At 41.2% G+C, this 17,727-nt stretch overlaps 1 protein-coding gene across 2 annotated transcripts in view; it reads right to left on the reverse strand.

Annotated features, from left to right (window-relative positions):
• EFNA5 (ephrin A5) overlaps positions 1-11,309 on the reverse strand; it is a 280,729-nt gene extending 269,420 nt beyond the window's left edge. The window contains exon 1 of one of the 2 annotated variants that reach the window (XM_059916857.1): positions 9,470-11,309. In XM_059916857.1, the coding sequence (XP_059772840.1) occupies positions 9,470-9,594 (125 nt within the window). In that variant the 5' untranslated portion in view covers positions 9,595-11,309. The remainder of the gene's footprint in view (positions 1-9,469) is intronic. The other variant, XM_059916856.1, reaches the window with a different exon arrangement.
• Positions 11,310-17,727: the final 6,418 nt, after the last annotated feature.

A 17,727-nucleotide genomic window follows, 5' to 3' on the forward strand; every position in this document is an offset into this window, starting at 1 on the left:
CAGGGGTTATTGGCGAGGTTGCAGAGCAGAGACTAAAAGAAAGGGCCTTCCACAAAACCACTGCTTTCATTTGTCTTTTAAAAAGTACATATTAGCTAAATAAAGCAGATAAATACTTGGTGCAGCAGAGCCATACATCTGAGTTTCCTCCATTATCCCAACCCGATGAATAAATCTATTGGGAGGAAAAGATTGATAGTGACTACAGGGATAGAGACCCCTTCTAGAAGTCACAAAAGCACTGTCTGAGCCAAACAAAGAAACGTTTTTCATAAAAGGTAAGGTGAGGAACTTAAAATTGCAGCTAAAAAGACTGAGATTTCGGAGAGCTACAAATAGCTACAGAATCAGTTTCAGGTTCTCCATCTCAAGTGTCAGTCACTTCAAAAAGTGCTGCTACGATGGTGGCTCAGGACACTTGTGTGCCACAGCAGTGGCCATGCTGTGTGGGTCAGAGGTCACAGCTTCCACATTCCGACATCTGTCTGTATTTTCTTGCCCTGAAACAATAGAAGGGAACTAGGCTCATTTGCTCCCACTTTGTTTAACCTAATTGTTAAACACAAAAGATAATTTCCCCATATTTAGAATTATTTTTCCTTTTCTCCCTAATCCCATTTGACTCCATATGATTAAATACCATTAAAAATAACTTAACCGAAAGGTTAAGTCCCCTATATATTAATAAAGTTAGGCAAATGTGACAAAGCCGTATATCCTGCCGGCACCTAAGTACCAGACAACATCAAGTATCATGCCCACCACCATCAAAATCTAGATAACAATTAGCACTACAATTATCCAACCAAAATAAGCCATGACTGCATCAAACCACAAAACTGCATTTTTAATAGGAGAAAATACTTTCATTTACTTTTATAATATGTATTTTCATAGTAAGAGGCAAGAGCTAATTGTGAATTATAGTTTCTACATACATAAATAAATCACTAATAAAACTAGAATGGATATTCTGACACCTTAGAAGCGGGAAGAAAAAACAAAAGTATTTGTTAGTTCATTTAAAACAAAAAGGTCATTTTGAACCCTTGGTTATCTTAGTCTTCTCCATCAGTCAAAGAAAAACAGATGATGGATAGCAGAGGAAAGCGTTTTGGTACAAAAACTGTCAACTCACTCATACTTGGACTTTAATGAGAAGTCCATGAGACGTATATCCGATCTTAAAACATGTATTTTATTTATCTCCTTTACATTGTACTTGCAACCATCAAAAATTCTACTTCTAATGAACTGAAGCAATCTGTGACATAAGTAGTATTCAACTTGTACCCAGTTTAATCAGACTGACTGAGTCAGGTTACTTTGAAATTAGTCTTAAGACGTTCTGTTTTTACTTCAGTACATGAGACTAATGTTCCCAGACATCATCAAACAGATGCAGTGGCAAGAAGTGTAGTATAAATTTTTGGTAAAGTTTACTAGACCACATGTTCCTCCAAATGTATCCAGAAATACAAAACATGGTGGAAAATATAACAGTCTCAATTAGTATACTCTCATAATTTTTAAAAACAAATATGAATTTACTTCCAAAATAATTTTCTATAAGAACCCACAAGAATGGTTTAGTAATGAGATTGTGAGAGCCTATATTCCAGGGACCAAAAAGGCTCTGGCTTCATATAACGCTTCTTAAAGCACCCCAAACGCTTCATTTTTGGAGGTAACTATATTTTTATCAGTACCACTTACTAGAGAAAGATTCCTGCTAACGCTGTGCAATTTGGAAAAAAAATATCAACCAACAAACAAAAAGGACTGCTTAGTACAGTCAGAAAAAGGAAGTCAGGGTTTGGGGGGGGTGATAATAGGGGCTACTAATATATCACTGAGAAATTAACAATAAATTATAAGCTTCAAGAGAAAACTACATTTGTAAACATGGTACAGCCCAATATTTAACATGAAAATATAATATGCCTAGGTTTAAAATATATCATTACTAAGTTAAAATACCCTTTTTTTTGTCAACTAAATACAAGAAGATAGCATTCTAGTGAGCTCACAATAACTTAAGATAGAGCTTTAAATATAGAGCCCTGCCAAAATGATCCCAAAGTGGTTTAGTCCTTTTCTATCGTCCATATTCATTTCCGGACCATTTTCATGAAAGAAGTAAAATCGGTCTTAAAACAAGATGGCTGCTTCTAGGGGAAAGAAAAGAAACGCTGATTTAACTGAAAGCCAAAAAACTAGCTTTTCTAAATCAAGAAACAAGAACTTTGGTATATTTTTTCTAATCTCCAAGTATATATTCATGCACTTCCACATGGAAATTTGCGGATTACTCTGTGCAGTTACTGAAAATTATTAATAGCAAAGCAATTGTTTTTAAAGGTTTGATCTTTGTGTGCTAATAAGGTGATTGTCCAATGCATATACATAGAGATATCACAAAACCAAAATTCCCAATTATCCTTCGTATCAGAATCATGATCATCAGTCCCAAAAATCAGGTCACTTGATAAGCAGTTAACAGGAATAATATTGATATCTTATAACTCTTACAGAACTCCATCATAAAATGCCCAGTGATAGAGATCCTGTTACAAACAAATCAACTGTATTTGGCTTTTCAAAGGTAATACCCTAGGAACTTAGCTGTTAGACAACCTCTCCTGGGATTGCACTTTGATGACCTTCCCTGAAGCAAATGGCAGATTAACTCTGTGACATATACATAAAAACTAAAAACATTTTCCTCCATTTTGAAATAAGTTTTAAATAGATTTTTTTTAAAAAAATCACTCAAAACTATTTTTATTTCTCACTTGAGGGGAAAATAAGACCTGACAGTAACATTTTCTTCAACCTGTCAACTGTCAATTGCATGAAGGATGTTTCTCAAGACGACAAAGGTTTATTTTTCCTTATTGAAAATGACAGAATTCTACCTGAATGAAAGCTGAGCTAACCATCACTGTAGTACACTACCGTCTCCCAGCAACTAGCTAACTCAAGGAGAAGTTTTCACGGTTTTAAAATAATGGTTTTATTGAAATCTATGGCTCACTGTTTGAATACTATATTCAAAAGCCTAAAAATAAAGAGTTTCCATCTACACAGATTTCAGATTAGAAAACAGTGTAGAGACTTCAGTAGTTCACAATAAACCCTTCAGAGTACAATAAGGAGTATAGATTATCAAGAATAGTAAAATAGAAGGAAAATTTTTTGTTTATGCTCAAAACTAGGCATAATAGTTGTAATACAGAAAAACCTGCATTATTACTTTTTACTTTTAAACTAAGTTCTTCTATGTCATTATGCTGCCTTGTTTATAACTGACAATTTTGAAAACATGAATGCGGGCAAATTCCAGAGGAAACAGATCTCCTGGTAGTGAGTAATATCCCATTCAGAAACACTGGAAGTTCAAATTAATCACAAGAAACTTTTCCACAAAACAGCTCAGGGTATAGGTTGAGAAGCAGACTAAAATATAAATCTAATAATATAAATCAGGCCCTTAAAAGAGACAATAATTTATTGATGTTTAGCTGTCTAAGACCACCATCATAAGACAAATTACTACAAGTGAATATTAATATCTCATTTCTTACACTCCTCTTTGAGGTTTTATACCTGAATATGAAGGTATTATCTGTCACAAATGATGAGAGGCAATTTTTTCTCGGTTTAGAAGACTAGTCCTGACTGAGCATCCTGGGTTAAGTGGCCAGACCTTCCTCACTGTGCTTAGAGACATACAAGCTTCCTTTTCAACACAGACATTCTAATCAGGGCTGCTGTTTTAACAGTTTGTATACTGTTTCTGAAAAGAAAATTGACTATATGGCATCAGTTAACATAGAGTGGTTCATTATCTAAGATAAAATATCATAGCTTTTTAAATTCTCATTACTGCTGGAAGTTATTCAAAACCAACACAAGAAATGAAGAGGGCTGAAGGGCATCTTTTTTAAAAAACTATTAATCAAATGATATATATTGGACAAAGAAAAAAAAACTAAACAATAAACCAAATGTTACCCTCACATAAAATTCTGTTCTTAACATATTCTTACGTTTTGTTCATTTTCTATTTCAATGTTTTCTCTTCCTCAAAGGTACATTCTTTTGGCATATACTTCTAAATTTGCAAAGGCCAGGACTCCTGAAGGACTAATTGTATTCATTAATTTTCTTGGCCCAGCATGAAGCTGGTAGCTTGCTTGGCTCATAGCAACAGGGGGAGAAGAGGAGGCGCTCATCTTTATCTGTCCCATCCAACAGGAAATCAGGCCAGTGGACAGAATGCAATGAAACGCCTCCTCAGAGGCACCTTACAAGATTAAATGGCAAGAAATTCACAAGGTTAATTTGCCCCCAAATAACTAAATGCTCCCTCCAAATCTGATCCTCAGTCTTCAAAGGTGGAAGCCTCTAGAGCTATTGATTATCAGCCAGAACACATATGGCAACAAGATATTCATTCAGTGAGCCAATGGCTTAGTTAATACCACTAAAATCAACGAACAGGGAGTAATGAACTACTGAAGGCTCTCTCTGATTCTTTTAATCATGAAGAGTATATTGACCTTGGTCTCACACTGTACAGCCAAGCGTGCCTCAAATAGCACTGATGTTCCAGTCACCTAAGAAAAAGACAGTTGACTATTCTGATAGCTTATTACGAATACATAACATAATGTATAAAATCACTGGAACATAACATCTCAATGGCTTATTTTGCTTTCAAACTTCTATGGAAAACCGGCCAAAAATAAGAAGCACACTTTTCTTCTACAAATTTCTAGATTAAACAAAGGGTAAGAGGGGGAAAATTCACTTCAGGTCTCCTACAAATGGATAAGGGTAAAAACACTTCAGGTCTCCTACAGTGGATATAAATTTTCATCACACTGCTTTATTTTTAAAGCAGATGTTTATAAAATTCTGATATAAATATCAAAATAACAAAATTATCCCATTACATCTAATAAAATGATACATTACACTGAGGTTCAGAGTTAATAAAGTTAAAAGATTCTAAGTAATGTCTTTTACTTGAAGAACTTTTGTTTCTAATATATGAAGTATTATTTACAACACTTAAAATTTCAAAAATAAAGTTATCAGGGTTGGTGATACAACTCATTCAAAACCAAGATCAACTTTCCATCTTTCCTCAAAACAAATTCTTAGATTTAGACCAAACTTATTTCATTTGTCGGTGGAAAAGGCACAGTACTGGTATACTGGTATATATATATAACACTGGCAGCTCAGATTTTTTTTAATGAAACAAGTGAATTTTGAAAGAGAAAAATATGCAAGGGCTATATGATCAGGGAAAAATGTTACTACTTCTCTCTACTTAGTCACATACATATCACCTATACTGCCTGAAAGATTTGGGAGTGTTGACCTAGAATTCACATCACTTTCACAACTCAAGATTACATGTTTGCAAAACTAAATGGTGTCAATTACCTGCTACTCTAACATGAAATGTTTAATTTACAAGTCCAAAGAAAACATATGGTTAGGCTGAAATTTAAAAAATCCCAGATGAATTACAGGGATATCTTTTCCCATAAGAGAATAACATTTTAAATTGGTGATTCTCAAACCTTAACAGAAGTAAAGTACTAAATAAAGAAAATCGGTACTCTTAAAGTATGCTAGTTATATTTGCCACTGTTTTATTTTACTATTCCATCTATTAATGCCAACCAGTAGGAGACATGTTTAATTATCCCAGCATCATTTTGGCAAGTGGTCAAATGAATCCAAGAACTTTTCAACATACACAGCATTTGAAAGAATGTTCTCTTTGGAAGCACCAAACTGTTTATAGCATGTTTCAAATTAAGCGGCATACTCTTAATATTGAGTCACCTCTACCTTTATAAGCGTAGCTACTAAGGGAGAATGTAAAGGAAGTTTTATTATTGAAGTCCTTTTAAAAGTTACTTAAAAGCTTTTTCCATTATTAAAGAAATTAGACACAAATATTCTATCAATAGTTATATTCTCCTTGACTTGGATCTTCATTACTCAAACTTACTTAGTAACAGGCCGGTTCAGAATAGAGCATAAAATTAAAAGGATCTTTCTATTACTCTCACGATTTAGGTGAAACTCATACAACTTTTCAAATGTTTAAAATATGAAAGATGCATTTACAAAAATGTTATCATATATTTTTATTCAGACTCTTAGGTCTCAGTTGCTATTTTAGAGATTTGTAGCAAGTCAATACATAAAATCAGTGTGGTCCACTGCCCAATAAATACTGGCAATTAAAAAGTTATCAGCATTTAAAAATTAAACATCTATTTCCCAGAAGTGAATGCTTGGGAAGACAGATTCTAACAGCAAAACTATCTGACAGCAAGTAAGTTTTACATTTTTTTCCTCTGTGAACTTAGATCTATGGACGCTTCTGTTACCAAAGCAGTCAGTAATGAAACTCAATGCAGCTGATAAACTCCTATGACTACACAAGTTACAAAATAAGATATTTAAATCCTGTGATCAAGATGTAATACTTAATTTTAATTTTATCTAAACATAATTTCAAATGAAGTACAGTAGTATAAGCTAAAATATATTTACTTCATTTTGCCACAATATCCATTTATTACCAGCTTAATGTGTCCGCTGAACTCTTCTTCTAAGAGTAAAATCTTTAAAGTCTATTTAAGTTGCAATTAAAGTTTTCTACTCTTTTCCACAAGATTGAAGTCTTCTGATAATATTATTAATTTAGCAAAATCTTAAAAGATAGGATTTATGTCAAACCAAAAGGCATGGTTAGCTTACTTTACAAAATGATAGCATAGATGAAAAGAAAATGTAAAACATTAAAAACTTAAAATTTAGTAGACCCCTGCAAATTTTCTAAAATATTTTTTCACTATCTTTTGTGATAAACTTATTTCTAAATTACTTATTTTGCATTTGGCTCCTTTTAAATACATCCAAGCTGACTTTTCTTCATTCATCAAAAAAGCACCGTCTTATTCCACATTTCTAAGATAAATCTGCCTACCAGTACCTAGTTTTAAAATTATATTATTTTTTAAAGTAAGTTTTACTGTGATAACATATGAAGATAAACACACCCACAAATCCCTAAAAATACTAAAGTTAAGAGCTGAATCCTTTTTTGGGGGGGGGGGTTGCATGATTCTTTCTTTTGAACATTATCAAATTGATAATGATCAAATAGAGAGGTATTTCCACAAACTTCAAATTGAAATACTGACTTGAGAATATTCTTGGTATTTTAAAATTCTACAGATTAACTTTGGGCAGGTTCAAAGACACCATGCCATCCTGAGCAGAAGAGTTTTCCGCAGGCAGGGCAGATCTATTAAAAAACATGACCTGTGACAAAAATCAATGTGCTAATCTCAAACCAAACAACAGTATCAAAAGCATAAAACAGAGATAACCTAAGATAAAATGTCCTCAAACTAACTCAGACTAGTTTGACAGATTAAGAAGGAGGGGTAAGAGTGGGGATGTTGCTGATTCTTTCTGTTTTAACCCAGGATGACTGCAACACCCAAGTACCCAAATAAATTAATACCAAGAGAAAAAGATTACACTGTGAAGTTTGCAGTGGGAAACAAAAGACAAGCAAGAGCAAAATGTCCCAAATTCAACTAACCAATTTCACTGTTGTTTTATTTGATAAGGCACTAAAGTTTAAAATATAAATTCCTCTGTTTCGAATATGCTGTCTAAAAAAGCCCAAAGGGGAATAAAACCAACCAACATAATGAGACTTGCTTTTAACGCCATCACAACTGGAAGGCTTGCTCTATTTGTCTTGTCAGCTTTAATAAAAGGCATCTCCTCTGGCAGGATGGCTTCTCTTTCTCTTTTCCTAATAGCGGTAAGTGGCATGTCAAAGAAGAAATAGCTTCCCATCCCACCACCCACCTCCAGGAGACTTTTTAAACCAAACTTTGAAGGATGTCTCCACTTGGCCCAAGCGATGCAATCAGGACTTGGGCTACCTGGGTGTGACTATCTTTCCTGGGGTAGCAAGGTGGGGGGACTCTATCCCCGTTCGGCAACCGGTGTACGGCTCGTAGGGAAATCTGCCCATCTTCAGCTGAGAGAACATTACTTCAAGCGGGGGAATCCCTCCTATGCCAGCATAACAAAGGAAGGCGGGAGGCCGGCGGAGAGGGCCACCGGGAGGTAGGAAAAACTAGAGGCGCCCACCAGCCCCCTCTCCCCAAGCGCGCTGGGCGCGCAGCAACCACAAACTCTTCCCTTGGCCTCCGCCTTTCTTCTCCCAACTTCCACGCCAGCCCAGGGAAAACCCTGGGATTTTAGGTATAATCGATGCTATTTCCCTTCTCCTCGGCGGGCACCGAGACCAGCCCACAGCTGGAAGCTGGAAGCTGGCCTCGGTCCCAGAAAGGCAGAGCAATATGGGCCCAGCGGGGCCGACTGCTGCCCGGGAGAAAGTAGGGCTTGGACCTGCTCTGGATCGGGAGGGGTCCGCCCGGCTCTCTGGACAACCCCACCCGTACCCCTCTTCCAGGGTCCGTGAACAAGGAACCCAGGCAGGTAGCCAGGGTCCAGCAGGAGCGCTAGGGCGGCCCCGGGCGCCCATCTCTAGGTTTCCGCGTACTCGGCTGGCTTCGGAAGCGCCCGAAAAACGTTTCCAGGTAACCGCGCGTTTTCCTCCGGCTGCACACTGCCAGGCTTCGGACGAAGGGCTCCCACCTCCCGGTTCGGCCAACTCCAGCAGCTAGCTCCGCAAGCATGACGTAACCCGGCATTAGATCAAACTTTCTGGCACCTTGAGCCCACCGGGAGGTAGAGGAGGTGGGAGAAGCCTCTCTACTGCCAAGAGAGCCGGGACCAGACTGACTTAGGGGCCGGATGATTTCCTCGCAGTTAAAGAGGAAAATATAAACCTAAAGCTTCCGCTTCCCAGTCCCCCACACCTCCCCCAGCCAGTGCGCTTTCTGAGCGCACCGGGGAAAAGGGAAGGAAAAATTTTAAGAAACAACAAAAAAAAACCACTTTGGGGATGTTTAGCGGGTTCTCCCCGCAGTCCCTGCGCAGCCACGCTCCAAGAGGGAGCTCCTGGCGGCTTGCACCCAGGGCTCCCCGTGCCCAAGCGCCGCGCCTGGATCGGGATGCTGGCCAGCCTGCCCGGGTGGGAAGCGAAGTCTCGACTCCCGGGCTCCCGCCTTTTCCGAGTCTCCCCGGGCTTCGCAGAAGCAGCGGGTCTGGGCGGCCCCGGGGACGCCCAGGGGCACTCAGGCTCCCTGCCGCACCTCAACAATGAGGGGCACGAAGTGAGCGTTTCCCGCGGGCGCCTCGAAAGCCATCCGCGCCTGGGCGACGCAGACTCTGAGAGTGCGCGCCGCTGTCGGCCGATGCGCGCGGGTCCACGGCGCCGCCGCTCCTTCCGCAGGGCCCCGAGGCCCGGGTAGCCCCGGCTCTCCGCCCCCCATTGCCTTACCTGGGGTTGCTGCTGTTCCAGTAGACGGCGTAGCGGTCGGCGACGGCCTTGGAGCCAGGGTCCTGGCTGAACACACACATCCAGAGCACAAGAAACAGCAGCGTCAACATCTCCACGTGCAACATCACGCCTGGCCAGCGGCGGAGCCGCCGACGCGCCACTCCGGGGAGAGATCAGGGATCCGGAGGGAGGGAGGGAGGGAGAAGGGGCGAGAGAGAGCGGGAGAGCGGGAGCCAAATAAATATGAATAAATAAAAATGAAGAGGGGCGAGAAAAGGAAGAGGCGCACACCAAGCTGAGGAGGGGGAGGAGAGAGAGAGGAAAAAAAGGTGGAGGAGTGGGGGGAGTATAGGCAAACTCGCACCCCCACTGGAGGGCTCAGGAGGAAAAAAAAGGAATCACAAGATGGAGAGAAGCGTGCGTGTGTGTGTGTCTGGTGGCGGCGGCGAGGGCGGGGGAAGGGGTGCCAAGCTGTGTCTCGGGCGGCGGCGGCAGGCCGGTCACCCCGGGAGAAGGAGGTGCGCGCCGGGCCGGGCGGCGGCAGCGCGGGTTGGGGCAGGCGGCGGCGCACGCTGCACAGTCACCGGGAGTTGCGCGCCACGGCCGCGGGGAGACATACACTGGCCCGCCGGGCCCGGCTCAGCGTCGGCGCCGCGGGCTGCGCACGGCTCCGCCGCCGCCCAGGGCCCTCGCACTGCGCCCCGCTTCGCTCCAAGTTACTTTGGCGGCCTGTAGGAAACTGCAGGAAGAGGGCTCCGTGTGGATGGGGGGGGGGGGGGGGGCTTCCCGCCTGTGGTCCTGGGAGTCTGAGGACCCCCTTCCCCCGCCTCCTCTGTGCTTTAACCCGGTAACCCCTGGAAATCTCGGAGGAGTCTCGTAGGTGCTACGGGTTCGGGGCGGTGCGCCGAGAAGGGTGGAGATCTGGAGCCAGAAACCCAGCCCCGCCGGCGTCCTGGAACTGGTTAACCGGCAGCTAAGCGGGCGAGGAGCGGTCTTGCCTCGCAAACCTCAAAGAAAAGTTTGGCTTTTCGCGTCTTCCGGCAGGTCCCCTGTCGGAGTCGGACTGCGACGGTGGCGGGAGGAGACACCCCGGCCGCTGCCTGAGTCTCGGGGATTTCTCGCGCGTGCTTTTCTGGGCCGGGAGTCGGTGCACCAGAGTGAATGGAGAGCAGAGGTCTGAACCAGCCAGCCAGGCGGAGCTGGGATGCCGAAACCTGCAGGACGATGCCAATCCAACTGTTCAGCAGGAGAGCGGGAGGGGAAACAATCACTTTCAAATGAATCCCTCCAACTCCTGGATGGGCTGATGTCAGTCTCCGATCGCCTTCCGGGAGCAAGAATGAGCCCCCAGACGCGGTGCCAAGAGCCCTGGGTGAGCTCTCAGAAGTGTCCCTGCGACTCCGACTGGTCCGACCACAAGCCCGGCAACTTGTAGAGAGGCATCAATCAGTTTGAAATGCGAAAGGAGAAAAAAAAAAGAGAGCGCGCACGAGAGCGTGTGGCACCTCCCCGATGACTACATCAGAAAACCTTCCCGATCCTCCCGCAGCTGCTCCTCTTTCCCTCCTTGGGCACAGCAGCAACAAGAGGTGAAAACCACCGACAGAATCCCAAAACCTTTACCAGGCGGGAAAATAAACTTGAGTGCAGCAGCAGCAGCAGCACGAGCAGCCCGGGAGGGATTGAAACGACTGGCGAGAAGTGGAAAGGGGTAAAAGTCAGTTTTGCAAAAGAGAAAAAAAAGAGAGAGAGAAAAAATGCTTTATGGGAAAAATTTCCTCGGGCACGCCCCCTCGTTAATGACCTGCGTGTAAAGCCGACAGCAGCGGCAACCCAGCAGCAGCCGCCGTACCGGAGCGCGAGGCCGCGCGCGTGAACGTGGACGTGGGCGGCGCGGGTGGGGGGGGTGGGCGTGGATCGCAGGGCGCGGGGTCGGCGGGCGGCGCGAGCGCCGGTGTGAGCTCGGGACCGAGAGGGGGAGGAGCCGCCAGCCCGAGCCTAGCCAGCGCTGCTGCAGCCGCGGCCCGGGTCATGTGGGCTGCTTCTTTTTTTTTTTTTTTTTTTTTTCCTCGCAGTTTACTTGGGAAGGGGTGGGGGGTGGCTGGAGCAGCCAGTCAGGGAAAGGCCTGCTGTTTGCTTACAGATCGGGTTTTTTTTCCTCTCTCTTTACTCCAACCGGATTGGTCTGCTCCACGAGAAAGAGGCGTTTTCCTAATCTCCTCCCTTCCCCACGCCTCCTAACCCCCCTCCCGGGCCCCACCTTCCAGAAACCTGACTAATTGAATTACTGGGAGTGCTGAGGCGCCCTCTCCTCCGCCCGAACCCGGCAGCCGCGCGTAACCCTTTGGATGCTGAATTCCGTCTGGCCTGAGGCATGATTTGACATCTTTTTAGCTGAGAGTAGGGTCTTTCAGTTACAAAGGAACCGGTTCCCACCCTGTAGCCGGAGAGCCGAAATCTGTCTCCGGGGCCCCTCAAGTGACACGCAGTTCCAGCAGCCGGCTGGCAGGCAACGACAGTGACTACGTGTTCTTGGAAATCTCTGCCCTGTTCTTCACAAGGCGCATTGCCCGGCGCCGGGCTATCTGAAAACCTGAGCATCTCTCATGTGCCTTTCAACTCCCCTCTTACTACCAGGGATTTAAAGGTTCATGAGCAGCAAGCAAGACTTTTCTTTAAAGTGATGCTTTGAAAACACATTTTTTTTTTTAGATCGAGAAAATCACAGGGTAAAGTGATTACAATTCAGTGCGAATCTTCGGCAGGGAGGAAATGAATGCGGCAGGGTAGCCCACCCGAAATACCGTACACCTTTTCTATTTCAACTCCGAAGTTGGTTCACTGCCCACTCCCCAAAGGATAAATGCTTTGAACGAACCCGGTGGGGGAAGAAATGGAGGTCAGAGAAGGAATTCCTTTATTATTGGAAAACGCCTTGCGTCCCCGGGTTTCTAGAGCAGGTTGCAGTGCCTCGGGACCTCGGCCGCCACCGTCGCGCGATCACCTGACAGCGAGGCGGTCCTCGCGCCTCGAGACGTGTGCCGGTGTCCTCCAGCGCCCGGGAAGCTAGCCAGGCGCCCGGCACTGCGGGGCTACAAACTCTCGAGACTCGCCCTCGTGGGGCTCCGCGGGCTGGGGCCTGAGTGGTATTACTCTCTCTAACTCTCTAGGGAATTTGCTGCCTCGGCGAGAAGGGCTAATCCTAAGAAAGAAAACAGCGTACTTTTGCTCCCAAACCTGCCTGTTCTTCCCTTTACTTATTAGCCCAATAAAATCAAAGATCACGTTCTTCCTCCTGCGCTTTCCAGTCCTCGAGCTCTAGATTTCCAGGCGCTTCGGAGCTGTTTGGAAGCGTCCAGACGCCCTCCAGTGGTTGGCCTGCAGTCCGCACCCAGCGGGGCTATTGCCTATAGTTCAGCCGGCATTGAGTTTGATGGAGAATCTGGGGTCATGAACAATACCGATTTGAGAGGAAAGGAACAGTCCACATCGGCATGGGATTGTCTGGATGTCACGGGCTCTTGCCTAGAAGTTGAGTAGTTTCTCAATTACAGAAATTTTCCCTATCTGCAGAGACCTGAAATTGTCCTAGAAAAGTAACTCTTCTGTTTTGTGAGTAGATATAAGTTGCAATCGGTGTAATTATAGATTGCACTACAGACCACCCTAACAAACCAAGCACCTTCCTAAATTAAGAAACGTAAATTCAGAATATTAATACAAATTCTTCTCTACCATCTGTATATTTCACAAAATTCCAGCAGTGAGAAGTCGGAAAACTTCAGCTAGAGAACTGAAGGATAAGCTTTAATTTTTTAAATCAAATTTTCACTTAAAGCGTTATCTGATTCCCCCCGCCCAGTGCCCCCCAGTTTTGCTGATGTTCAAGTTCTTGGTCTATTTTAGGGTGCACTTTTTTTTTCTGTTGTGGGAAGGATGCATTTCTTCCCTCAGTCTTTCTGATAGTAGCTCTAATAGGTGCTCGTATGACTGAGGCAGTTTTGCAGGAAATATTCTGGACCCTTTTAAGGGACATGTGTATCTTTAGGAAGATGAGAATTCACGACTCCTATCTTGGAGAAAATGCTGATTCTCATCGGAGAGACTTTTTAGTCAGGGAAATATCAGGTATCAGGGAGTTAGCAAGCTGGCTTCCTGTGGCATCAAAGCCAAAAGGAGTAAAGAGAAAGAAATTATATCCACTTATTTCCTATTTAAAACACATACTGTAAGCAAATGTGAAAAATCAATATATCAAAAGAATATGGATGTTCTGATATTTTAAATATTTCCAATTTGTTCTAAAGTCTGGATAGTCTCATTTTAAGCAGAAAAAAAAATTCATACATGATGGTTTTCCTTAAAATGATTCAGGGAGTTGGAATAAAACGCATTGGAATTTGCAACTGTTCAGAACATAATTCAAATGTCTATGAGAAATAATTCATAAACTTAAATCAAATGCCTCCTTCTGGGATTATATACCTAAGTAATTATTGATATTGGAGTAACTAAGCAGCAATATGACAGATACATACTTAGATAAAGTTTGAAGAGAGGTATTAAATATACGTATCATTAGATAATGTGGCTTTGTCTCCTCAGGAAAATATTGAAGTGATTTGAATTTATACAAATCAGCATTACAGAAAATAATTATGATTAGCCCAGTGTCACAGAGGCAATGACTCTAAAGTTGGCCATTTAAAGGATAAGTAGCATTTTGCCAAGTTCAGAAGGAGGTTCAAGTATGTCAGAGAGAAAACAGCAAGAAGCTAAATCATGGAGGAATAAAGGTGCAGGGAATGTTCAATTACTTTGAGTTCAACAACATTGAAACAGGGTTGTAGGGAGCTGAGACCTGAAAAGTTGGTTGGAAATGGACTGTAAAAGGGCTTAGCTATATTCTAAATATATTTGGATTTAAAGCTACCAGTAACCGAGTGCACTGGTGGTTTTAAAACAAATGACACTGAAAAAATGACACTGAAGCAATGCTTCAAATTAAAATACAGATAGGGATTTATCTTTCTATTTATTTGTTTATTTATTATTTTTTGGCCTTGAACTATCTAGGTGGGTGTTCTAACCTTGGCTACGAGTTAGAATCACCTTGAGAGATTTTTAAAAAAGAACATGCCAAGGCCCCACTCCCTGTTTTAGGTTAGGGGCCGGGATTTTGGATCTGTAATTTTTAAAAGCTCTCCAGGGAATTCTAATTAGCATAGAGAATAGAGAATCACTGATCTAGGTAATTTCTTTTTACCTTAATGAGTTCAATATTTCAGGGGGAAAAAAAAAAAAAAAGTAAGTTCTGTACTTAGAAATGTCCCAGCTAACCATCAAGGCAGGAAAGTTGATACTTCCAAGAACTGAATTTCATGATCCTCTCTATTAAAATGAAGTGATACTATAAAAATAATTTTCACATAGCACAAAACAGAATACCATCTCCAAGACGTGGTTGCAGGGCAAAGCTTACTTTTAAATATGGATTAGTCTTCCTTTTTTTTAGATTAGTCTGGACTTCCTTTTTGTATTAGCTGCCTCCAGATAGAAGTGGAGATCTATTGAGTCAAGTGTCCAGATAAATAAACGAAACAAGCTGGTGTATCAAACCCCAGAGTCCACAGACTAAGCAACTCTTGTTTAATATAGCAGTTATACCCAGAAGAAATAATAAAGGAAATAAACCCAAGAGCAAAGATTTAAAAAATAATAATTAGACAAAAGAACTTTCTAACAGGTGACTAACATAATGGTCTTTAAGCTAACCCTGCTATCTATCTTCCTAGAACTTTAGAATTCATTCCAAAGGCCTAAGAACCCAGGTTCTATCACCAAACTGTCACCCAGCTATCCTGTGCACAGACTATTTGAAGTTACTTAATGAAGGCTTCTCCCTTCTTTACCCCCTTTTATAACAGCTTTCTCAGAATCTTTAGGAATAACTCTTCACTAGCTTTTCTTTCCTTACAGACCTTAGGAAATGCTCCTTTTCTATTTCTGATCTAGTTGCCTCTCCTGTGTGCAGCCTAAAAGAGGGAGGAAAAAAAACCTCTACTAAATAGAGTACTATGTCTTTACCTTCAGCTGTGACCTTCAAATTCCATCATGAATTTTCCACTTTTCCTCATTCTCTCTTTAATTTTCTGGCACTTCCTGGAGTTTGTTTCCCAGCATGCCTTCTCTTGAAGTCTGTGCATAAGTAGAAGCAGTTTTACAAGTTGCTGAAATATCCTTAAAGAGGCATTTTTAGAAGTTCTTACTTATGAATTGCCTATGTATTGTTTTGCTCATTTCAAAATATAGTTTAAATAAGACCTACATAGTAAACTTTTTAAACATACAGAATTTTGAGCAGTCATTTTGATAAACAGCTAAACCAAATAATTAGGTACATATGTAAATATGTGTTATGTTTCTTTGTATTACAAATGTGGATGTGCTTACATATAATTTCGAAAGAAGAAAACAAGAACTGGTTGATTCAATCAATTTCCACATCACTTTTCATTAGCTAGACTTCAGTATATATACCACAGAGCTATGTGGCCAATATTCAACCATAAAGCTGATATTGGTAGGTGATATTATTCCCATGAGAAATGTTTGTCTTGTCTTTTACTATTTGAACATGTATGTACTTTTACTGCTCTGTATTTTCCCTCTTCAAATTTTTAAATAAAAATCACCAAATAAAATCTATCTGCATTTAAAAAATCTAATCAATCAACTAAGTATACTATCCTAAAATGGTCTTTGTGAATTATTAAATAACATTACACTCCTTGCTTAAAGGAATACAGATTACCATGAATGCACATTATGAAATAAATAAATAAATAATAAATAAAAATTTGTATTTATGTTTTATTACAATGGCAACATAGATATCTACAGCATACCTTTATTTAAATAAAAAGAATATTTGTAGCCTTTTCAGAAATAAAGTTAACCTGTACTTTGTTTCTCAAATATATACAAACTAATAATTAGGATACTTTTCTCCCACCAGCTACATCTACCATCATCCAAAAAGCATGTAAGTTTGTGTGCTTTTGTATTTTTTACTTGTTTATAGACCCCCCCCAAGGCTAGAACATCTTTTTTAAAAATTTAATTGATGCCGTTATGTACATACACATATATACACATGTAGCATATTTATGAGCATATATACAGACAGAGAAAGAACTTATTTTTCAATCAATGTTCACCCAAGATTTTCATCAACTTCCGTGAGAATTCTATTTAAAGACGAGCAGAGGATATAACCCTTAGTCAGTGAGCATGATTTCATGAAATAGGAAATGCTGTTTCTAAGCCCCTTTTTAGCATTGGCTTTACTTTTTCTCCCCAGATCTAAACTGGCTAAGCAAAATAGAATTATGGCAAACTAAGAAACTCTTTCCTCAAATTATGTGCATATTTTTTACATAAAAGTCTCAGGGGATATTGTGGAGTGTGGATTTTTTTTTTTTTTTTGTAGTCGTCTAAATAATTGTCTCAAATTTTTTCCCATTTTTCTTGGCCATGGTAGAGATGGTCTTTCAAAGTATATTATTTATTTTTTAGGAAAATTGTCCTCTTACTGCAGATTTATAACTCTAGTCTGAGACTTCCAAATACCTTATGCCAACATTGTAAATTTTATTGTGATGTCATAAAGTTACAGTTAGGGTATAATTTTTTAAAGGTATTTCATTTTGGAATAATAGTTATAAAGCTGGTCTCTATAGAAACCACTGTAACTTGTGATTTTAGAACATCAGATAATAATGGAGAGGATTATTGGCCAAAACTTTTTTTTTTTTTTTTGATTTTTAAAGAATTTATTCTGTTAAGAAGTATAACAGGGGATGGCCACAGACATATTACAATTGCAGGCCAGGGGCAAATAGTAGAGAAAAAGCCTCCTTTTTTTTTTAATCGCGAAATCAAAGACTCTACTCCCTGAATACAGTCCCTTTCAGGGTTGATGTTGAGTTTCCAGACCTTTAAGCACTATTAACATCCAGCTTTCATTATTTCTAGGTGAATTCAACAAAACTCCATTCTTGTTAGAAATTGTGAAAGATGTTTCTGTGAAAGCTGTTAAAACCACAGTCAAGAAATCTGGTAAATTCTACTAATTGGTCCGTTCCATTATTCTGTTTCTCATCTCAATCTAACTATCATTTGTTTGTAATATACACCTACAAACAAGAAACATCAAGACAGAAATACAGAGGCACTGTCCGCAAACTCTCTGAGGG

Source organism: Balaenoptera ricei, chromosome 3 (genome assembly GCF_028023285.1).
Source record: "Balaenoptera ricei isolate mBalRic1 chromosome 3, mBalRic1.hap2, whole genome shotgun sequence".
Lineage (NCBI taxonomy): Eukaryota > Metazoa > Chordata > Mammalia > Artiodactyla > Balaenopteridae > Balaenoptera > Balaenoptera ricei.